The sequence below is a fragment of the Bactrocera dorsalis genome, chromosome 5 (assembly GCF_023373825.1).
Source record: "Bactrocera dorsalis isolate Fly_Bdor chromosome 5, ASM2337382v1, whole genome shotgun sequence".
NCBI classification, from domain to species: Eukaryota; Metazoa; Arthropoda; class Insecta; order Diptera; family Tephritidae; genus Bactrocera; species Bactrocera dorsalis.
Window position 1 is genome coordinate 73369433 of NC_064307.1, and position 23524 is coordinate 73392956.

Here is a 23524-nt window from a genome sequence, read left to right on the forward strand (position 1 = left end):
AATGTGATCACACTTCAGGAGCGCCATGGGGGGTGGCGCACGCTCATTGATTGCTTAGAATTTATGTTTGCTCAAATTTGAAATTTTAAGGCATAAATTTAAATATATTTCTGTCAAAGCGTGGGGCAGGGTGATACATATTTTTATTTCTTTATTTTTTATTTAAAATTTGTTTTTGAGATTTAAATTTTTTTTTTTACAACGTGACTTTCAAAGAACTCTAAATATATGGTTCGCATAAAATTTATTTTACCCCTCTAATCTGCTTAGAATTTTTTTATTATAAATGTTACTAGCGCCATCTATGTTTTTCCACTAAAAACTCGTTCTCTCCTATTTTTATATTTCCACTTCAGAGTGCACCGTGCGCATAGCAAATTTAGCCAAGTCACACACCAACAACTACAATTTTTAGGGTTTGCTTTTCATTCATTTTACAATCAAGCAAATACTTTTTTTTTGCAAATCTGTATACGGCGGCGTACGAGACATAAACAAAACTTCGCACGTCTCATTTTAGCAAAAACTTGTGAAAAAAAGGTTAAGCAAATTTAGAAAAGTGTTAAAAACATGCGTAAAAGATATAAAAACAGTGTGCATTGAAAAAATTTAGTGAGCGTAACGTGTAAAATGGAGAAAAACAATGTAGTCAGCACCGGCGTGTCTTCGCTGCCCACACAAACATTGGGAGCAGCCACAACTACTACGGCAGTAACGGCGGCAGCCGCAGCAGCTGTAATGAGCGGGAGCAGTGTCGCCGGCACCGGCAGCGTCTTCCTACAACAACAGCAGCTGTTAACGAAAAACACTAACAACAATAGCGCTAGCAGCAATAATAATAATAATAGCAATAATACAAATACAAATAGCAGTACAACAACAACGGCTACAAGTAGTAGCAGCTTGGGCACAAATACAGAGACAATTGAATGTGTAACGCTGATAAGCGATGATTCGGACGTGGAGGAAATGTCACCAAAACGCAAGGTACCCGCTAGTGGAACGCCCAATAAAATCAAATACGATGATGACTCCAATGATGCACAAGGTGGTGCTGCGGGTGATGAACGTCGCACCAGCAGGCGGAATAAACCCAAGGTATTGTAATGAAGTGATTGCTGTAAGCCGTTTGTGGCTTTGTAACGTGACAGACGCGCACACACTCGCGTGCACACGTAATACAATTATGGCTTAACATTACAAAGTATTACAATGTGTAGGTTCAAGAGAGTATTTCAATTACAGGTTGATTACTACAACAAACCGGGCAGTGGCAATGCGGATTCAGGTGACAAACCTAGTACACCATCAAGTTCATCAGCAGCTGGCGGTACAGCCACTGAACGACGTTCTGAGAGTAGTAAAACACGCAAATCGGAAACAGCACGTAGTCCCTTTCCCAAAGAGATTACTGATCCGCGTGAGGCGGCCGCAGCTGCTGCCGAAGCGTATAAAGAAATTCTGACTGGTCTAGAGGGTGCCGCCTTTCAGTCACGTCTGCCATTCGATAAGATGACCTCCAATGAAGCTGCCTGCTTTCCCGATATCACCAAAACTGGTTTGGTAGCGCAACGTGTTTTCCTCAATATACGCAATCGTCTCTTGCAAATGTGGATTGAGAATCCAAAGCAGCAACTTATTGTAGAAAATGCCATCAAAGATATGGAACAACCCTTTGATAGTGATCCAAATTTGGTAAAACGTATACATTCGTTCCTAGAGCGTCATGGTTTCATAAATTTCGGCATATTTAAACGCTTACGTCCCATACCAACCAAGAAATTGGGTAAAGTTATTGTAATTGGTGCAGGCATCTCAGGGTTGGCAGCTGCGCAGCAGCTACAACAATTCGGTATGGATGTAATTGTATTGGAAGCGCGTGATCGTGTGGGTGGACGCATAGCAACTTTTCGTAAAAACAACTATATTGCCGATTTGGGTGCTATGGTTGTGACCGGCGTTTGGGGTAATCCCATGACTATACTGAGCAAACAGATTGGCATGGAAATGGTGCCCATAAGACAAGCTTGCCCATTATATGGCGCTTGTGGCAAACCAGTGCCCAAACACAAGGACGACATGGTGGAACGCGAATTCAATCGGCTGCTCGAGTCCGCCAGTTATCTTTCACACCAATTGGACTTCAACTACGCCAACGATGATCCTATCTCCTTGGGTCGCGCACTCGAATGGATTATAAAGCTACAAGAGAAGTCGGTGAAAGAAAAACAAGTGCAGCACTTGACATTGCTGGCTGAGGCACAACGTGCTGTCATTGACAATCAAACGCGCATTTCGGAGCTATCCGCTAAAATAAAGAACTTTAAAGAAACCCATGCAAAACTACTGAAATCACGTCCACAACGCAGTGGTGATGGGGATACAGCATGGGTGGAACATGAGTTTCAAATACGTTCCACACTTTTTGAGTGGACCAAAGCTTGCAAAGAGTACGAAGAACTTAAAAAAGAGGAGGAGTCGCTGGAGGCCAAATTAAAGGAAATCGAAAGCAATCCTCCTAGGTGCGTACCGCAGTCTTTAATAAAACTTTTCAATCAAATTCAAACATATTGTTTTTTTGCAGTGACGTTTATCTCTCGTCCAAGGATCGTCAAATACTTGATTGGCACTTTGCGAATCTGGAGTTCGCCAATGCCACGCCACTAAGCAATCTCTCACTGAAGCATTGGGACCAAGACGACGACTTCGAATTCATCGGCAATCACACGACTGTACGCAATGGCTACTCCTGTGTACCCATTGCCTTAACGGAAGGCTTAGACATACGCGTAAATACCGCTGTTAAAACAATTAAGTATTTCCCCACCGGTGTGGAAATCGTAACAGAAAACTTGAAGACAAACAATTCTTCGGTCACATACAAAGCAGACATTGCGCTCTGCACACTGACGCTGGGTGTACTTAAAATAGCCACCACAAAAGTGCAATCTCAACAAGCGAACACTGTTAAATTTGAGCCCCCGCTACCCGACTGGAAGCAATCGGCCATACAGCGCTTGGGTTTCGGTAATCTAAATAAAGTGGTGCTTTGCTTTGATCGCATCTTCTGGGATCCGAACACAAATCTATTTGGCCATGTAGGCAGCACAACAGCTAGTCGCGGTAACTGCTTTATAACTGTCAATAATAAAGAAATTTGTAAATAAAAACTTATGCTTTTTCTAGGTGAACTATTTCTATTCTGGAGCATCTCGCAATCGCCAGTGCTACTTGCATTAGTAGCCGGACAATCGGCCGCTATAATGGAGAACGTATCGGATGATGTCATCGTCGGTCGTTGTATTGCCGTACTAAAAGGCATATTCGGCAATGGTTCGGTGCCGCAACCCAAAGAGACTGTCGTGACACGTTGGCGTGCCGATCCCTGGGCACGTGGCTCGTACAGCTTCGTATCTGTAGGTTCCTCTGGTAGCGATTATGATCTGCTCGCCTCACCCGTTATACCACCGAATCCAACCAACTCTAATATCAATCAGGAGCAAGATGAGCTGCCACGTTTGTTCTTTGCCGGCGAGCATACCATACGCAACTACCCCGCCACGGTACATGGTGCCTTCTTAAGCGGTTTGCGTGAAGCTGGTCGCATAGCAGACTATTATTTAGGCTATCCAGAGGGCACACCACCCGATATCGGTTACTCGGTGGTGGAGGCGGCCAATACAGCCTCTGTAGGCGACAATGTGGATATTGTTGATATTGCACATTCAACAGACTCATCCTCAAAGACTTCGGAAGAGAAATCGATCACTGCCGATTCGAACGAATAGTGTGTAATGGGGAAAACTTGAACAATGTGTAAATGTATGTGTGTGCGTCTGTGTGCATGGCTCTCAACTACATTCAGTTCGCATTTGACTTTCCTCTATTCCAATGAACTTATTTGGCTTATAACTTTAGTTGTAATTATTTCATTTTCCATTACTTTGTACTTCACTTTTTCGTTTTTCTTTTCTCTCTCCACACACTCATGGTTTGTGAAGCATATGCGAGCTTGTTGTAAAGCGTTACTATTTGAAATTGCGACAGTTATACGAGAAGAAGGAGAAGATGGAATTGATTGAGTTAAATTCCACCGACCATTTGTGTGCTTTCGCCTTGATTAATTTGTATTTATAATCTTTTAGTTTTGACTAGCAATTAGTATTTGCAATGGTAGTGTGTTCGGAAACTGAAATTGGAAGTTCCATTTATTAACCTAATCTTAAATGTAATATTAGATATAATTAAATACTGGACCTTTTACAGACAATGAATTGAATACAAAATAAAATAAAATTCCAGCAATTTGTAATTTCTAAATACATACATATGTACATAATTTTTCAATATTTATTACACAGTGGTCGGCGAAAATCCTCGTAGCTATATCCTTCTAGTGGGTGCCGCCTGGAATATGAACGTCGCTGCTGGTACCATCCCAGCTTGGCAACTGGACTGGACTAGTTTCTAGAGCTAGCTTTGGTGTTGCAAGCAGGCGTCTAGCTAAGGCTGAGGTACCTTACTACTAGGGGATACGATGTATGTATATCTACTTCTGCAAATGAGGTACCTGGCGGTAGGTATAAAACGCTATGAATAGAGTGTCCCTCAAAACAAAACTCATCATGAAGGACCAAATTGATTAAAAGCGCGCTGGGAGAAGTGGCTGCTACCACCTGCGGGCACAACAGAACTTGCTGTGTCGCCAGCGGCCATACCTCTTCTGCGAAGGGACGATTTCGGTCAAACCCACTTGAAAGCATAGAAAGCGAAAACACAATGGAAGAGGAAGCTCTGTTCTTCCCTCCGGCAGATGCCAACACTGCTATGTCGGCGATAAAGGCTAGGCCGAGAGCAAAACTCAGTAAGGAGATGTTGAAGGCAAAAGCGACCTACAAAACAGGTAAACGCTTAGCTACAAGGCCGACCGGAAGGAAAGGTTGGCTTGGGCTACAGCAAGAATGGAAGACGGCGAAGGCCCGTCTTGAATAGCTGCGAGAAACGATAGTGACCCTTGCGCAGCTTCGTTCTGGATTCTGTAGCAGACTAAACTCCTACTTATCCAAAATAGACCCCGACATACCCAATATATGTCCTGCGTGCAATGAGTCTCCGCATGATTCTTGGACCTTCCGTTAGATGACGTCGACGACTACTTAGCTAATCCTTACCATCCCATAGGGGGCTAGGTACCCACTAAAGCAAAAAACAGCAACCGAGGCCCGTCTCGGCAGAAATCGAAATAAATTGCTTTTACCAATCCTGTTTCTGTGATGTGGTAGTTAGATGGCCTTGCTATGACTTCACAAAGCCTGGTTCTCTCCTTGATCTAAAAGACTTAACGATTTATAAGAATGCAATTAAGACTCAAGTAACTCTTGTTCAATGACGACCTGGATATTGTAGAAGGTTCATCTCAATATTCCTTTCCCTATTGTCCCACTTCTTCAAAACTTTATTTTACTGTTTCTAATCTTGGTTAACATGTACTTTTTTACCATTAAAGAGGGTGAGGCCCCCCGTTCCTAGGAAAAAATGGGTTCTTACGAGTATCAAGTCTACCTAAACGTTACTAATCCGTATCTATAAAACTCAAGGTCAATTCCAATAACGTTGAACCAACTCTCAAATAGCTCCATATATAGGGTGATTTTTTAAGAGCTTTATAACTTTTTTAAAAAAAACAACGCATAAAATTTGCAAAATCTCATCGGTTCTTTATTTGAAACGTTAGATTGGTTCATGACATTTACTTTTTGAAGATAATTTCATTTAAATGTTGACCGCGGCTGCGTCTTAGGTGGTCCATTCGGAAAGTCCAATTTTGGGCAACTTTTTCGAGCATTTCGGCCGGAATAGCCCGAATTTCTTCGGAAATGTTGTCTTCCAAAGCTGGAATAGTTGCTGGCTTATTTCTGTAGACTTTAGACTTGACGTAGCCCCACAAAAAATAGTCTAAAGGCGTTAAATCGCATGATCTTGGTGGCCAACTTACGGGTCCATTTCTTGAGATGAATTGTTGTCCGAAGTTTTCCCTCAAAATGGCCATAGAATCGCGAGCTGTGTGGCATGTAGCGCCATCTTGTTGAAACCACATGTCAACCAAGTTCAGTTCTTCCATTTTTGGCAACAAAAAGTTTGTTAGCATCGAACGATAGCGATCGCCATTCACCGTAACGTTGCGTCCAACAGCATCTTTGAAAAAATACGGTCCAATGATTCCACCAGCGTACAAACCACACCAAACAGTGCATTTTTCGGGATGCATGGGCAGTTCTTGAACGGCTTCTGGTTGCTCTTCACCCCAAATGCGGCAATTTTGCTTATTTACGTAGCCATTCAACCAGAAATGAGCCTCATCGCTGAACAAAATTTGTCGATAAAAAAGCGCGAAACACATTTCGAACCGAACACTGATTTTGGTAATAAAATTCAATGATTTGCAAGCGTTGCTCGTTAGTAAGTCTATTCATGATGAAATGTCAAAGCATACTGAGCATCTTTCTCTTTGACACCATGTCTGAAATCCCACGTGATCTGTCAAATACTAATGCATGAAAATCCTAACCTCAAAAAAATCACCCGTTATTACCTTGTTGCCCCTAAATAACTACTTCCATAACGGTACTAACAATTTACGTTTATCAAACATGTCTTTGACTCACTACCATTTTATTTCGCATAATAAATTTCCATAAAATCAATTTAGCTCAAAAGTCTCACACATAAAATTTCACCAAATTCAAACTTCACAATAAAAATCTAACGACGGCGACGACGACTGCGTGAACGTGACTTCCTGCGACGATTGCGTCGCGCTCGCGCCATACGATGCTTTCGACAGTGGCTGCAATCCGATACGCCGCCGTCATAGTCTTGCGCATCGGTTGGCTAAAAACAATCAATTCATTTATTTCACACACTACAAAAGGAATACATTTTTTATTCACCTGGATTCTACGCGATTTTCGCGTTGTTGTCATTCTGCGATCGGTGCTTTCGTCACTATCATCTCCTGACATATTGTTCGCATAGTGACCAGCATCGTTTCGATCATATTTACGACTACTGCTTCGTCTCTGCATGTTATCCTCCTCTACCTCCTTGCCCAACGGTACACTGTTGTTGTTGTTCTCATTGCACGAATTCGGCGCTTGAGCCTCGGCCTGGTGCGCAGTTTCTCGTGAAGTGCTCGCCTTCAACATTAGCGTTTCTTATGATAAAACTGGGATTTTTATCAACTTTTTCCAAATGATTTTATATTATTAATCAATAATGAATTTTGTGCTAATAATTCTTAAACTTGAAGCAAAAGTAGAGAAATATGAATTGTAAAGGAAAAAATTTTTTTGTGGCTTCTATGTATCGGCCTACTTTGTATAACGGAGCTATAGTTGCTCAACTTAGTTGGTTGTTAGAATGGGGTTTTGAAAGCTTTTTATAGACATAAATTGACTACATTTATACGCCAATCCTGGCTTGCACTCAATACAACTTGAGAGGTCAGAACCACTTGCAAATCCGAATTTAATTTAAGCATTGTTTTTCGTGAAAAATATGCACTTTGGAATCGAAATTATCATCAAAAATATCTTTCCTTCGAGCGTTATCTGACAAATATACCTCAGAAGGTCGGGTAAAAATTTTAGGTCAATCGGCAATGCTGCTTCGGCTTTTCGTTTCACTCTGAAAACAGCATTTCGGGAAAAGAGAGAGTTTCAGAGTCGAAATTATCATCAAAAATATCATTCTTTCGAGGCGGGGTGGTAACCAAATTGGCCCTTATCCGGCTTTTCAGTGGAACTGGTAATTAACATGATCTCTTGTAACACTGCTGTCAAATGTCTCCTAAATTGGAGCATTGGGAGCCGTGTCCCGTCTCATCCGGCTGCAGGTTGGGCCTTTGCATAGATAATATTCCTACTTTACATCATCCTCCGCGCATGCTCTGCATTCGGACTCACGAATTCACTTTTCCCATTTTCTGAAGGTGGGATCTTAAGGCTAGTTGCACATTTATGACATCTACAATGTTACTAGGTTCCCTTTCAAATATAAGTAAGATATTTATGGTCCGTCCACCTTCAAAACTACCCCAAAATAATTTTATGGTATGCCCTGTGTCGATTGTTGTACAACACCTGAGGGGTTCCTCGCCGCTAGCTCGTCTGTTATTTTATTTTATTTTTTCCCTATATGATTTAAGTTTGCGTAACCGGAACGGACCCGGATTTTTACTCGGTCAAAACTGTCAGACCAGCTGAATTCCTCCAAAATACTTCAGAAATGTTTTCTGCCGCTACAACAGCAACATTACCAACTTACCTACCCAGAGTCTAGCCTGCTTGCATAACCTAACCCAGTGAGGCTTTGTATTGGTGCTACGGATAGCCTTAATTGACGCTTGGCTATCCACTGGGATGTTAAAGGGCTTGCTGCTTAGAGCAGAATCCCACTGATACCTTCTGTTATGCACACAATTTCGGCCTGAAAGACTGAATTGTAGTCAATTAGTTTGAAGCTATCTTCTGAGTATGGATTACTCGACTACATATCTATATAATATATGGCCGATAACTACCAATCTTTAATATTTCGACAGACTTACTTATTTTTCTAATCAACCCATAACGATAGAGTGTTATTGTTAGGATATTATTTGTATAAAAATATATTTTATTAATTATCAATTACTTCTATGTTATTACCTTTATATTAATATTATTATTTCTATTTTTTTTTTTCGTTACAGCAACCAAATTGAAAATAACTCATCCTACATTAAAGTAACTAGTAAGTCAACCTATTAAAATACATAACTTACTCCATATTTACTACATTCATAAGCAGCTCTTCAGACTCTGTTAAGCATTAGTGCCAAAACCCTTTGTTTTTTGTTGTAATATTTACGTCCTATAAAGAGTTTCGAAAAGACAAACCAATACGCAATCTTCTCGCTAAACTAACGAAATTCCCGCAAACCCATACATTCGCTCTTCTTCTCTAAATATTTGTTGAAAAAAATCTAGGCTATTGCGTTATCGAATCCTTTCATATATGAATTCCACTAGCAGATTAAATTATTTACAAAAATTATGTAAATCTGTATTTATAAACACAAGAAAGTATTGCATACCCGGCTGACCCAGTTAATGGGGTTTCAAATCAAATTTATGTTTATTAAGCTTATCAACTAACCGAAGGCCAGCAAATGTAATCGAACACCGTGACGTATGAGTAATGCGCAGTACTCACATGCAACGCGATCGCCTACCCGTAGAGGTCTATGAGTGTGTACCAATTTATTAAGGGCTTTGTTGTAGGATTGTGGAAATTTTTAGTAAAATACGTAACTATAAGTCGATGTGCTGTGGGTTCAAACTTGCACGAGGAAACCCAAAAATTGATCAATATCCTAACTACTTCGACTGGGTTTTTTTTTCAGTTTCTCAAAAAATTAAATTGTGTCGGTATAAAATTTGTATATTGATTCATTTAAAGTGCCTCGAATGAAACTACTGATCTTCGCTATTCTGTAGGTTTTGTACCTGATGGTTTCCAACAGTTCGACATCGGGTTTGCGATAGATAGAGCTGTTTCTCACAGTGGAAGTGGAGAGCAGTTTCCTTACTCCCCTCCAGCTTGTAACTGCAGCAAATATTGTTAACTCCCATTTCTAACGCAAGTTCTGCAAAGACCAATATCTCAGTGGCCGTAAGTCTATATATACTTTGCCTGGAGCTACTTAATAAGTCCTTGGTTCTCAACTTGTCATATTTTAACCATATCTGTTTCGCTGTCTTGTAAGTCCGGAAACCGAAATTGTCGACAAGTGATTTTGATCTGCCTCTGCGCTAAAGCCTTCGTACGTTGGTTGTTCACGTTGGAGTTTATCTTTGGCGACGATTAGGTGGACAATGCCGCCAAATTGTCTGTGTATATGCTGGCTCTCTGTATCCCCCCTTAGATATACAGTAGAACTCCGCAGGTCTTCTCTATGCCCTGTATTTTCATTTGGAAAATGCCAGCTGAGTTTGGTAGATGAAAAGAGAGAGATATTATGATCCTTGGAGTATATGTCCTTCCCCTCTCCGCAGTCCATTTTGAACCCATCGGTGTAGATTGAGGTAGTATTCCCCTCTCCTACTAAATCTCTTCTCCATTTACGTCTAGAGCGTATTCTCACCTGGAAGTTGGTATTGTCATTCAACCTTGGGAGGATATAGTCTGATCTATTTAGATTTATTTCGAGCTGGTTAATACAACAGTGGCAATAGAAGAGTTTAGATAAGCTTAAGCTCTTTGGACTAAATAAATTCAGTAAGCTCTGAGCGCGTAGTTCTCGGTAAAAATTTATTCTGGATGTATTTAGGTTAAACATTTGGATCATGTAAACATGGCTAATTCGCTCACGCCAGCGTAGATTGCACTAACCGTTAATATTTAGGTTATATCACTGATTTTAGACTTTCACTACCCGCTACAACAGCAACAACAAGAACAACAACAACGAAAACAACAATATTTTTCTAATGTCTGATTTGAAAATTTGTAGTCTTAAACTTTTCGAAACTTTGAATCAACCCAATGTAATTTCTAAATGCACTTACATATATATATACATATACATATGTACATATATATAATATATACAAATCTAGACATTCTCTAAACACATGCGGAAGCTAATCATCAATGCAATTAGCATGCAGCGTCACATTATATTTACATTTTCGAAACTAAAAAGATTATGAATTTCCAAACACCACAGCAGCTAAGCCAATAACCGCCCTTGGAGTCAAATATTTATAACATTTATTTGTTTACTAATACTCGTAACGCGCTTGCGTCTCTAAAGGTGCCTGCTGTGATGCAGAAATTTCCGTAGTGCTCAGTGAATTGAGGTTGAAAAGTGCTTATCATCAAATTTCTATTCCAGCAATTCCGATAATTTTACGCCACAATCGCTACTATTATTCACACACGTACATTCAGACATACACATGTACACACAAACGCACATATATATATATATATATATGTATATTAGTAGAATCGTTGTCAGGCATTATCAAGCGCGCTTTGGTGTGATAACATTTCTGAATTTACAATCGCATTCATTTATTTTTAACTATTTTTGCTTAACAAAATGCTGTTTAGCGTGGAAAACACTTCAACTGCAATGCATTGCATAATTAAAATGGCTGAGTTGGCATTTTGTTGAGTTTGTTGTTGAGCGCTCCGGTGTGTCGGTGAACTTGCACTTTGGCTAAAACTACCTACAACATATTTGGTGTTGCCTTGATCGCACAGTGCATTGGGTTCGCTTTTCGGTTGGAGGGATTGAAGGGGAGTTGAATAAAATGTACGCTGCATTTTTAATGATAAACTGTTTTTTAAAGGAAAGTGGTAGAAAATATTTTTCGTGTGGCGTTCCATATTTTGTTTACCCGACGCTAGAACTTCTAATATGAGAATGGGTCGCCGCTGTCTTGTCGCTATTGTTCAGTACTCCCCTTCCCCTTTTACTTGAATCACTAAAAATAATGTAAATGTTCAATAAAAATTAAATTGCCAACAACTGTGCGATAATTTCCTCTTTTTACGTAGGTTGCTTTTTATATTTCAGAATTCGGTAAGCCTATTGTTTCAATCTGGCCACTTGGTCGTAAAGTTTGACATTTTTAATATTATACACACTCAGAATCTTTTGCTATACAGACATACGAGCGCATTTTGTGTTGTTTACAACTTCCGCAGTCCTTCGATGAACTTTTCAATTTTCTATCAAAGACCAGTGTTTATCGATGGTGTGGCGAATCCAGTCCTACCAACTTACACATTTTTTTTATATCATTTACCAAAGGAATTTAAATCCAATTTCCGGAGTTTTTTTTCTCACAATGTACATAGATCTTAAGTGAGAATATACTGAAAAACAATAAAGCGATTTTCGATGATTGATATTTGTTTTTGCCCGCATCCCGAAATATGAAAAGTAACCCTCGTATATATCATACTTACCGAGCAAAAATTCCGGAAATACCTCGTATATATTTTCTTACCGGAGAAAATTTTCAGAAAAAACATTCTTATTTTCGGGTCAACAAGCCATAAATTCACCTTAAAGGGTGGTTAGGCCAATTAGAGACTTACAAAAGACCGACTTTTTATTTTTTCGGCGTAAAATACATTTTATTATCAAACTACACATTAAGAGGTTGGGTTTCAATATCCGCCTGCATATGAATATTCTCAAGTGAATTTACTTACATAAATACTATATACCTTTAAATATGTCTGTCTGCATTGTAAGTACAAAATAAAATATAAATATTTGTATAAACACCAAAATACTTAGATGTAAAAAAAATATATCATATATCAGCGGCATTAATTGCAGTCATATCCGGATACAAATTGTAAACACAATAGTCAATGCGGTCGCCGTGACAGTGGTGTGGGCAAACACCGGCCGATCACCAACTTCCCTTGTTCTTTTGCCTTACCTCCACAGCAAGTTTTTCCAAGTGCATGCTATTTACATACAGACACACACATATGTATATACATATAGTTATGTATGTGTCAAAAAAAGCTTTTGCACCGCATGCACTTTACAACTATTGGCTGACTAATTAACAGCGTGCATACATACATAAATATGTACATATCTACATACTTGTATGTGTGTAAGCAAACAGACAGGTGCATAATGCATGCAATTCAGCGGTGTGTGCGTTGACCGCTCAGTTTGGCGTTAGAAACGGCCTTCAGCCAGAACATTGACCGCGAATTCACTATGGATGCATTATTTAGTAGCCGTGAGAACACGCACAGCACATATACATAACTAAATGCATAGATACATTTGTAAATATCTATGTGTTTATCTATTGGGGGATTCTTTCTGTCCGCACAGCAATGAAACAAGTTTGCCCCTGCCCCGGCAAAAACTTATAGTGTCTGTTTGTATCACAAGCTTTTGCAAGTAATATTTATTGCATTGGCAAATTGCTCAATTCCGCATTAAAATTGTTAATAAATTTTACGAGGCCTTTGTCTGCACACATATGTATATGGTATTTTTAATATTCAAAGGGCAATTTATTTTGTACCTCTTTTTGGCGCAAATATTAGTCAGTTTTGGAAAAATATGATTGGACTTAACAGATGCTATATGTAAATCCTGCTAAAATCTTTGACAGTTGTTTTGACAAGCCTCTGATAGAATTTGACAGCTAACATTAACTTAATAGTAGGCTACAGGTCTCTTAAGGACAGCTAAAATTCTATATTGCCTGCTAAACGATCAAGCGTTTTCTCAAAAATGCTTGTGAATCCTTTTAATTTTTTTTTTCTCTCTTTCTATATATATAATCATTAAAAAAATTCAAAATTTTGTATAACCTTATGGTTTTGAGATAATCTTTTATAATATACAACACTGAAGGTATTTTTATAAGAGTCTGGAGTTCCAAAACCACCATTTTGCCGAAACCTGGAATTGAGATCCAGAAAACAACACCAGTGAAAAATTTAACATACTCGGACTCTTAACATACTGAATATCGATTTCTCTTGCATGGCCACCACGGGCACACTTCTCCAGACCGTGAACCCTAAACCGGCCGACACTGCTGCAATTTTACGTTCGATATTCTTACAAAGTTCATGAATCGTCGCTGGCTTGTTGGCTTAGACCACAGACTTAACGTAACCTTACAAGAAATAATAGACGGTGCAAATCGCACGACCGAGGCGGCCAACTGACTGAGCCATTTCGTGAGATAACACGTTTACCAAACTGGTTTTTCAATAAATTGATTCTGACATGCGCTGTGTGGCTTGTGGCGGAGTTCTGTTGGAAGCACATATTGTCCAAGTCCAAATCAACCGATTCGGACCAAAAATATTCGATTATGACTGAGCGGTAGCGATTCCAATTCACAATAATGTTTCGCTCTTGATTATCTCGGAAGAAGTACGGACTGCACCAAGCCGTAATTTTTTCTGGATGCAAACGCATATTTTGCTTATCGACGAAGCCATTCAGCCAGAAATGAGCCCCATCGCTGAAGATGATTTTTCGATGAAAATTCGGATCATTTTCAAGTTGTTGTTCAGCCCAATTCACGAACATACGACGATTCTGGATTCTGGGTCAAGTGGCTGCAGTTCTTGCACCAATTTGATCTTGTTAGGATGTAGGCCAAGATCTTTTCTCGAAATGCGCCATAACGACGTCACAGGAATGCCCAACGCTTGAGAACGACGTGTGAGAGCCTGGGGTCTTCCTCAATTGTTGCCCTAGCGGGGTAATATTCTCGACACTCCTTACTCTTCTTTGTCTCGCTGGCACAGGAACATTTTGTACTGTGGCTGTGGATTAAAATTTTCCACTAGGCGCTCAGTTGTTGATCTGACAGAACGATTATGACGGCCATAAATTCAACTCTTAAAGTTGAGGCACTGACTCCAAATTTCGGCAGTAAATTTTAATAATTTCGAATCGTTATTGGATGGCATATTTTTCCATGATGAAATGACTTTTCTCTATACTCTATTATCTATTTACTATATTATCACTTAACACTTTTGAAGACCAAAGCTTTTGTTGACTCGGCCTTGTCAGTGTTCTCTAACAAATTGGGGATGTTAGAAATCTTAAATTACTTCCGTTAAAGTTTATAAAAATATTTTATATGTCAAATATAAATTCTCTTTGAGTTTTGGTATTTTATTTTGCCTGAAGAGGAAAAAAACTCATTTCAGTCTTAACTCTATCTTTGACCGCCCTATAATTACGAGATAATTTGGATCATCTAATCAATACCATCGGCTATAATGGAAAAATTTAAAGTCTGAAATAATGTAATGGTTGTTTTAAGTTCCCAAAATAACTTAACCAAATTGTAAGGTTATGTTTCATACAAATTTCCAAACTTATAAATCTCTCAAAGGGCTGACTTGCTTAGTAAGTGTGAATCACGCAAAGCTTACCCCTCATTGCTGTTGCACCGATCACTGAAAAATATATTGAGTATATATGTATGTGATTTTAATACTTGTTTGAATTTTGGGATTACAAAAGTGAGGTTATGTTTCCACTTATGAGCTTAATAGCGATTATGAGCTTATTATAGCGACAATCCCATCAAATCGTGATGTCAAACACTTCTATGGAGCTATTTAATAAAATAGTTCAATAGTTAAGAACTATAGTTAAGTGTCAAGAACTGCATTATATTGGTTGTCAAAAAAGTTTTGCGGTATTTTCGCTAGTTGGCGCTGAAAGCGCGTAGTTCTAGTTTTATTCGTCGCATCGGGTCATGCTATACCTTTTTGGAAAGCTCATTTTACGCGCTAACACTTTTTTGATTGATTGTCGTTTTTTTTTAAGTCGTTCGTGAGTTATAGCGTCGCAAACATGGAGCAAAATAAAGAGAAAATACGGCATATTTTACAGTACTACTACGATAAAGGCAAAAATGCATCTCAAGCCGCCAATAAAATTTGTGCAGTTTATGGACCCGATACAGTTTCCATTTCCACCGCACAACGATGGTTTCAACGTTTTCGTTCTGGTGTAGAGGTGGTCGAAGATGCGCCACGCTCCGGAAGGCCTGTCGTCGAAAATTGCGATAAAATCGCTGAATTGCTCGAAAGAGACCGGCATAGTAGTCATCAAACCGTTATAAACCATTTGAAGAAGCTTGGAGTCACTAAGAAGCTCGATGTATGGGTGCCACACGAATTGATTCAATAAAAATACCGTAAGACTTTTTTGACAACCCAATATTAACCACAGTTATAACTACTTACCTAATAGCTTACTAATCAAGCAGGTTAATGAACCTTCAAAACTTACCACTCAAACGATTCACTTATCTGCGCTCACTTGAATAGCCTTGAACCTGTAAATACTATAATATAGACATATCGGTGTATGAATGCAGAAAATAGCGAATGAATTATAAACAGACACTAATTATCTAAGTAAAAGCTCACTATTTTTGCTCTTGTTGTTGCATTTTACATTTAGCGTTCGGGTTCATTGACTTGTGTTGTAGTGATCGTTAGTTTAGAAAAAAGTTTTTGCTTTTGCTATTTAACCGAGTGCAATACCGCACAGCAGCAAAAAAACGAAGCGGCTTAAATGCACTCCGCCGAGTGCATTCGTCAGCTACCCCAAACAACGGGGGAAGCACCAACAACAACTATAACAACAGTGATATTTGCACAGTGAAAACGATTTCCGCCGCCAAAAGCACGTGAATGTCATCGTTATGATGCGCGAGCGCTGTTGAGTGCAACAGAGAGCAACGGAGCAAATAGCCGGCGTACGCTTGAATCGCTGTAGAACGTAGAGCGCGCGGCTACAAGTGCTCACTCACTACTATAAAAGCTTGTGGACGGCTGGTTGGTGGAATCAGTCGGTCAATTGGACACAGACGACGCGGAAGAGCAATCAGTGTAAGCGCGCGGCCAATATCAAAACAAAAATTCAAAACTTACTTAAATTACATAAGCGCGTAGTGAAAGAGTGCGCATAAAATTATAAGTTTGTGTTTGTGTTGTGTTATTTGTTTTCGTAATTCATTTGTAAACACTGCAAGCATGTTGGAGAGCAGACCAAAGCAAAATATTGCGGTAAAAAGTGTGCCGGCCGACACCGCGCTGCTGGAACAACAAAGTGACTTACTTTCACCACAAGTTTTGGACGCTTACCGCGAGTTAGCCAATCGCAATGCCATCGGCGATTTCGAATTGGCTGTGCAGCCCATAGGCGGGCCTGGTGAAAATTCCTATGGCTCCGTGCTGAAAGTACGTTTAACGCCTACAAGCGCGCCAACGAAGTCAGCTGCGTTGCATACGATTTTGAAGATCGCACCTACAAGCCCAGCGCGCCGCACACATATGCGCGTCAAGGACGTGTACACACGAGAAGTGTTTATGTACGCAAATGTGTTTAGTGAGTTTAATGCGCTGCACGCGCCACACGCGGTAGGAGTAACGCGCGCGCAGTTTAGTGCCGCGCCGCAAATGTTATACGCTTCGTTGAAGGACGACACTGAGTTTATAATTTTTGAGGATTTAACCGCCGTAGATTTTGCAATCAACTCACGTACCAATCTACCCACCTATGATTTGGTGGTGTGCGCCTTTCGTGCGCTCGCGCAGTTGCATGCCATGTCGTTTGTATTGCAGGCGCGTCAGCCAGCGCGCTTTGCCGCGTTGGTCGCACAAATGGATGATAACCTCTTTACGCCGGACATGGAGGAAGTGTCAGTGGAGTTTGGCAAGAAATATGTGCGGCGCACACGTCACTTGCTCGAGGCAGACTTGAAGCTGAGCGGCGAAGATACGCCACAGATGCGTGAGGTGCTGCTGGCGCTGCATAAAATTGAGGATAATTTCCACAGCATTTGTTTGGATGCAGTCGATGGCGCGGCGTATGCGCCCTACTCGGTTATATGTCACGGCGATTTCTGGAATAACAACATACTCTACAAATTTGATGTAAGTTTTGCCCCTATTGCGGTTTTCAACCCGACTTGGTCGAATTGAAGTTAAGGCAACTCAACTTCAGATCAACCAAACTCTTTTTCGGTATTGCGAACTTCAACTAAGTTCAGTCGAAGTATGATTGGCGTTGCCAACCTAAGAAAGGGAAATTTGACAGATAGTGAAACAGCTGAAACGACATATTTAAGCAATAATTCAGTTGTCGCTCGCGAAAAAGTGAATAAATAAAAAATGGACATAAGTTTTGACTTATATTATAATAACGAAAATATTGGGCGCAAAATTGATGTGCTACGTATACGAAAAAGCCTTCGTGATCACTCAAATCCATTGGAGCTTCCAAATGCAAAGTAAGCCATAGTTTTTTCACAATTGAGTGGTTTTTTAATAATATTTGTTGCAGATTCATAAGTTATTTTCGATTAAATAAAGAAGCATTTTGTTTTTTGCTGAATGAGATGAAGGAACATTTCCACAAACGTGTGCAAGGAACGGCCATACCTCCTATATTAAAATTATGCGCAACTCTGCGTTTTCTTTCTGACGGTGGTTATCAAAAATGCAGTGGAAATGATTTTAACATTGGGTTGGCGCAACCTACGGTATCCTTAGTAATTAAGGAGGTTCTTAAAATATTTGAACAACGTATTTGTGCCAAATGGATAAAATATCAAATGACTGAGGAGGAGCAAAACGCTTCAAAAGTATCTTTTTATTCAAAAAGTGGTTTTCCGGGAGTAGTTGGATGCATCGACGGGACTCATGTTCGCATAATTTCACCAAAAAAAGAAGTGCAACATCTGTATCTTAATAGAAAGGGCTACTATAGTTTAAACGTGATGATTGTATGTATAAAATCTGAATTATATTAGAAACAAAATTATATATAATAATATAATTTCTTAAAATTTTTAGCTTTGTGATTATAAAATGTCTATTCGGTATGTGGATGCTAGGCATGCAGGCGCAAATCATGACTCTTTTGTTTTCAATGTTAGCGATTTGAAAGTGCATTTACAGAACAACATACAGAATAACACTTGGATCTTGGGTAAGACTTTATCGTATTTATTGCTAAATAATTGGAGTAATGTAATTTATTAGGCGACGCTGGCTATCCTTTGCACAAATTTTTAATGACGCCTTATCGCTTGACGGAAGCTTCTTCACCCCAAGCACGCTACAATACAGTACACTCAAAGGCCCGGAATATTGTAGAGCGAACAATTGGTGTACTCAAGAGTAGATTTCGATGTCTTTTATCTGTACGAGGTTTACATTACACTCCTGAAAAGGCTACGCAAATTGTGAATGCTTGTTGCGCATTGCACAATATTTGCCAACACTTTCAAGTGGAATCTCCGGAAGAAATACCATCTACCTCAAATACTACAATGACCAATGATGTTTTGGACATAGAAAGAGAAGAAGAGGATGCGGCTCGAATAATTCGCAATAATATTATGACTTCCCTCTAAATAATTAAAATATTAAATTTCATTTATTCTTTCTAATGTGCATTCAGGCATATATTTAAATTATATTTAAATAAATTCATTAAATAACAATGTCACTTCATTTTTTAATGTAAACTTAAACTATGGTACAAAAATATAAAATATCACTTCATTCCAGAATAATTAAAAATAAAATAAAAAAAATATTACTTGTGTTAAATAACCAAAAAATTAAAATCTTTGCGAAGATTTTAATTTAGCAATTTTGAGGCGCTGCACCTCAGTTTTAAGTGCATGGAGTTCATGCGCCTCGTTTGCTTTTCTTTCGTATATCTCCATTTTCCTTTTTTTTAAATCCAAAGCTTCTTTTTGGAGAGTATACGATTTATGCACAGTTTTCTCCAACTGTCCAATTTTTTTTAAAATTTGCTGTTGCGTTTCAGCCTGCGTTGAAAGGAGTTGCAGCCTTTCTGACTCCATGCAATTGTTCGCCCTCCTTAACTGAACTGTCCTGGAAGGAGTCGGGCATTCCTGCACAACTGGAGTGGACAATGGCGAGCGTTCAAGGGGTACATCGGCGACAGTAGGAGGTATATTCTCCACACCAAATGCTGACCCACTTGGTGCAACTGCTTCCCTTAATTGAATAAGCTGGGCCACGCTCTCCTCCATTGGGCTCAGCGACTGCTCTTGCGACGGTCCACCACCAGTCGCAAGGTAGTTATTCCTGTTGTTGGCAAGTTTTTTCTTCAGACTTGCCTTATAGTGAATCCACACCTAATAAAAAAATTTTAAATTTAGTTAATATTTTTAATATCATAACCATAACTTACTCGTCCCCATTCGTAGGCAGTTCTGCTTGGTGGCCCTAAACAATTTAACTGCAGTGCCACACTCTCCCACAATTCTTTAATTTTCAATTTACTGTTTCCAAATTGTGGCTTTCCTCTTCCTACTTCTGGAAACTTCTCCATTAACTCCACCAATTTTTCAAATTGCTTTTTTGTTGTAACTTTATTTTTTCTAAAAATGTATAAAATATATTAATTAAAATTAATTTAACATTAATTAAAATAGTTATTTTACCCGTTCTCCATTTTTCTTTAATATTTTTTTGTTTTTCACTGCTCGAATGTTGAACTTCAACTGCTATTAAGCAGTTGAAATTAATTTATATACTAGTCAACCCCACTTGTACAGTGTTGAAAACCGCAATACCAAAAAAAGTTGAAGTTCGATCATACTTCAACCGCAATTTTTTTTGACGGGTTGAGTTGAAGTTGGCAATACTGAATTTTTAAACTTCGACTGAAATGCAGTTGGGTTGAAAACCGCAATAGGGGCATTTGTTTTTTGTGTGTGAAGGAAGAGTTTGGGAAACGCGCTTAGGTGACTGTCGCGCCGTGGTGTTATGTTATGCCCAGTGACTGTCGCGCCGTGACGTTATGTTATTTTACAGTCACGCGGTAGATTCGCGGGAAACTGGCAGCCAGTTGGCTATATAAGCAGAGCAGGCACCGTGCCTGGCCAGTGCTTAGGTGACTGTCGCGCCGTGATGTTATGTTATTTTACAGTCATGCGGTAGATTCGCGGGAAACTGGCAGCCAGTTGCCTATATAAGCAGAGCAGGCACCGTGCCTGACCAGTGCTTAGGTGACTGTCGCGCCGTCATGTTATATTATGGCCAGTGACTTTCGCGCCGTGATGTTATCTTATTTTACAGTCATGCGGTAAATTCGCGGGAAGCTGGCCGCCAGTTGGCTATATAAGCAGAGAAGGCACAGTGCTTGGCCAGTGCTTTGGTGACTGTCACGCCGTGATGTTATGTTATTTGAAAGTCATGCGGTAAATTCGCGGGAAGCTGGCCGCCAGTTGCCTATATAAGCAGAGCAGGCACAGTGCCTGGCCACTGCTTGGGTGACTGTCGCGCCGTGATGTTATGTTATTTTACAGTCATGCGGTAGATTCGCGGGAAACTGGCAGCCAGTTACCTATATATATATATTTCCCAAACTAAAGAGAAAATAAATATAATATTTACCTGTAAAACATTCAAATCTTATTCAACACCATATTATTGCAGTCCAACAACAAACAACGCAACACCGCCATCAAGGCCAAACTGATTGACTTTCAAATTTCGCGCTACTCACCGCCAATCTTGGATCTGGTACACTATCTTTATGCCTGCACAGAGAAACCGCTACGCGATGCGCATTTCAATGAATTCATGCAAATCTATTACGACACATTGGCACAGTTTATACGCGACTACGAATTGGACCCGGCTGTCCTATATCCCGAAGCAATATTCCGCCAACAATTAAGACAATTCGGCGTCTATGGTTATTGCATGTCCGCGTTTGCAGTGCCATTCTTCGTGTCGAATGCGAGTGAATTACCAGATTTGGATAAAGTCTCCGAGGCGATACAAGAACTCTCCTCATGTTCATCATCATCGGACTCTTCGGACACAGATGCAGCAAGCGATGACGGGAACGGAGCACAACAAAGTGACGTGGAACAGCAGCGACAGAAGAGCAACTACAACAAAACAATGTCTACAAAAAGTCAAAACGCCGCAGAGTTGGTCGATGAACTGGATATTTTGACCGAACGCACGCTGCCCATATTTAAAAGGCGTATGATTGGCAATGTTTTAGATTTGCAGAAGTACGACATGCTTGAAGCCGTATTGAAGTATTAATGGATAAATGTGAAAGGGAGAGCGCGGTCAGCGTGATAGGGAAAGAAAATAGTACATTAGCGGAAGTGTAAAGAGTGTAAGAGAGTCATTGGGGAAAGAAAGAGACAGAGGGAAAGTGAAAGAGAGTGAAAAAAGGGGAAGAGAGAGAGAAAGTGTAAGAAAGGGAACGAGAGAGGGAGAGAGAGTGAAAGAGAGAGAGAGGGAAAGTAAAATAGAAAAGGGGGGTAAAGAGAGAGAGAGGGAAAAAAGAGAGAGAGCGGTAAATAGAGAGAAGGTAGAAGGAAAGAGAGGAATGAAAAGAGGGAGAGGGGCATAGATAAAGAGAAAGGGATAAATATAGAGGGAAAGAGAGATAGAAAGGAGAAGAGAGAGAGAGGGAGAGAGGAAAATACAGGGCAAAAAAGAGAGATAGAAAAGGTATAGAGAGATAGAGTGTGGTGTATTACAGGTTGTGGTGAAAATATTTGGTTGTTCAAGGAAGTTGTACAAATTGAAAGCATTAATTTGGCAGCAAACAGCTTAAACTGAGTTACTCACAAAAGCATTCCAGTAAAAAAAATTGAGAAGAGAATTGTACATATTGAATTAAGCTATAATATGCGCTTCAGAAAGTTACTTAATTAAGTCAATTAGTGTTTATTTCCACCATTAAAAGTATTAATGCAAACAATTAGCTAATTGACTCAATTAAGTTGCTGACTGAAACGCCAATAAACGTGTTTAAACTCAATGAAGTTTATTAGAAAGTGACTTAGTAGCGCTACCCACCAAATTATAATTATTTTAATAACAAAGTGCCATGTAGTGCCGTTAGAGTGAAGCGTGAACTCATTAATTGTGTTGATAATTATATTAAATTATATATATTTTATTAAGTGGCGCAGTAGTAAACACCCTGTAAGAGTGCTGCGACTTTGATATTGAAAGTATTTACATTTGTAATAAAAGAAAAATAGTAAAAGATGGTGAAAAATATTTGCTACTATATTTATAACTATATAAATTGTTGTTATATATGTATGTATGTATGTAGAGGTAGTGATTAATTAGCAGAATTGAAATACTATAGAAGCTAACAAAGGTACCTATTATGAGTTAAACATAAAAGTGATTAAATTAAACAAAATAAAAAGCGACAAATAGTAGAAATAAACAACAACTACAAAAATGTGATTTAAAGCAATTGTACAAAGCAGCGTAATATTTATAATAACAGTTTTTGCTTGTAATAAAACTATTTAAATAAACCAATTCATTACGTATAACAGTTATGTTGTTTTTGTATTTTGTTAGTTTTAATTACTTGTATTTTTTTGTGTTTTTTTTTTTTTGTAAGCACAAAAGTTTGTGCAGTGTGACGCCTTTTCTGGCGCATTGAGCTAAACAAAAGTGGTGTTCGAAAATTCTTTGTGTGTGTATGTAAAATATATGATATTTTTTTTTATTAATTTGTATATATATTTCATTATTTCTTGGCTCATACAATTTCCATGTCAGCGCTTAAAATTAAATTTCTATTTAATATAAATTCAAATAAAGTAAAATTAACAATAAAATATTTGAAATTGTTTGGGCGCAAAGTGTGGTAAAAAAAATTCCATTTAATATAAACACAGTGTGTGGAGTAGCTATGCCTACAACTAATACATACAGTTACATATAATATAAAAGTTACTAAGTTTTTGATTACAAATAGCGTCTAAAAGAAGTAAACAATTAAAAATAAAAGAGTTTTCTCTATACACATATATATAAAGTGATTTAGTTACTGTGCATGTATTTATATATATATATATGTACATATTGCAAGTGCTACATGCGCCAGCAACTA

The 23524-nt window shown here is 39.0% G+C and overlaps 5 protein-coding genes across 5 annotated transcripts; 3 read left to right on the forward strand and 2 right to left on the reverse strand.

The window, feature by feature from the left end:
• Positions 1–452: 452 nt before the first annotated feature.
• Positions 453–4324, forward strand: LOC105227333 (possible lysine-specific histone demethylase 1). Its single transcript, XM_011206607.4, has 4 exons — positions 453–1098; positions 1246–2522; positions 2585–3123; positions 3187–4324. The coding sequence occupies exons 1-4, from the start codon at positions 631–633 to the stop codon at positions 3786–3788; spliced, it is 2886 nt and encodes a 961-aa protein (XP_011204909.2). The 5' UTR covers positions 453–630; the 3' UTR covers positions 3789–4324.
• Positions 4325–6634: 2310 nt separating this feature from the next.
• LOC105227334 (uncharacterized) lies at positions 6635–7360 on the reverse strand. The gene is made up of 2 exons (XM_011206608.4): positions 6951–7360; positions 6635–6891 (listed from the first exon to the last, which is right to left on the reverse strand). The coding sequence occupies exons 1-2, from the start codon at positions 7203–7205 to the stop codon at positions 6763–6765; spliced, it is 384 nt and encodes a 127-aa protein (XP_011204910.2). The 5' UTR covers positions 7206–7360; the 3' UTR covers positions 6635–6762.
• Positions 7361–16414: 9054 nt separating this feature from the next.
• LOC105227335 (uncharacterized) lies at positions 16415–22960 on the forward strand. The gene is made up of 2 exons (XM_011206609.4): positions 16415–17523; positions 21070–22960. The coding sequence occupies exons 1-2, from the start codon at positions 16621–16623 to the stop codon at positions 21691–21693; spliced, it is 1527 nt and encodes a 508-aa protein (XP_011204911.2). The 5' UTR covers positions 16415–16620; the 3' UTR covers positions 21694–22960.
• Positions 17684–19097, forward strand: LOC125778971 (putative nuclease HARBI1). Its single transcript, XM_049458928.1, has 4 exons — positions 17684–17879; positions 17933–18374; positions 18445–18580; positions 18634–19097. The coding sequence occupies exons 1-4, from the start codon at positions 17761–17763 to the stop codon at positions 19005–19007; spliced, it is 1071 nt and encodes a 356-aa protein (XP_049314885.1). The 5' UTR covers positions 17684–17760; the 3' UTR covers positions 19008–19097.
• Positions 19079–20358, reverse strand: LOC125778972 (uncharacterized). Its single transcript, XM_049458931.1, has 3 exons — positions 20073–20358; positions 19820–20009; positions 19079–19763 (listed from the first exon to the last, which is right to left on the reverse strand). The coding sequence occupies exons 1-3, from the start codon at positions 20081–20083 to the stop codon at positions 19218–19220; spliced, it is 747 nt and encodes a 248-aa protein (XP_049314888.1). The 5' UTR covers positions 20084–20358; the 3' UTR covers positions 19079–19217.
• Positions 22961–23524: the final 564 nt, after the last annotated feature.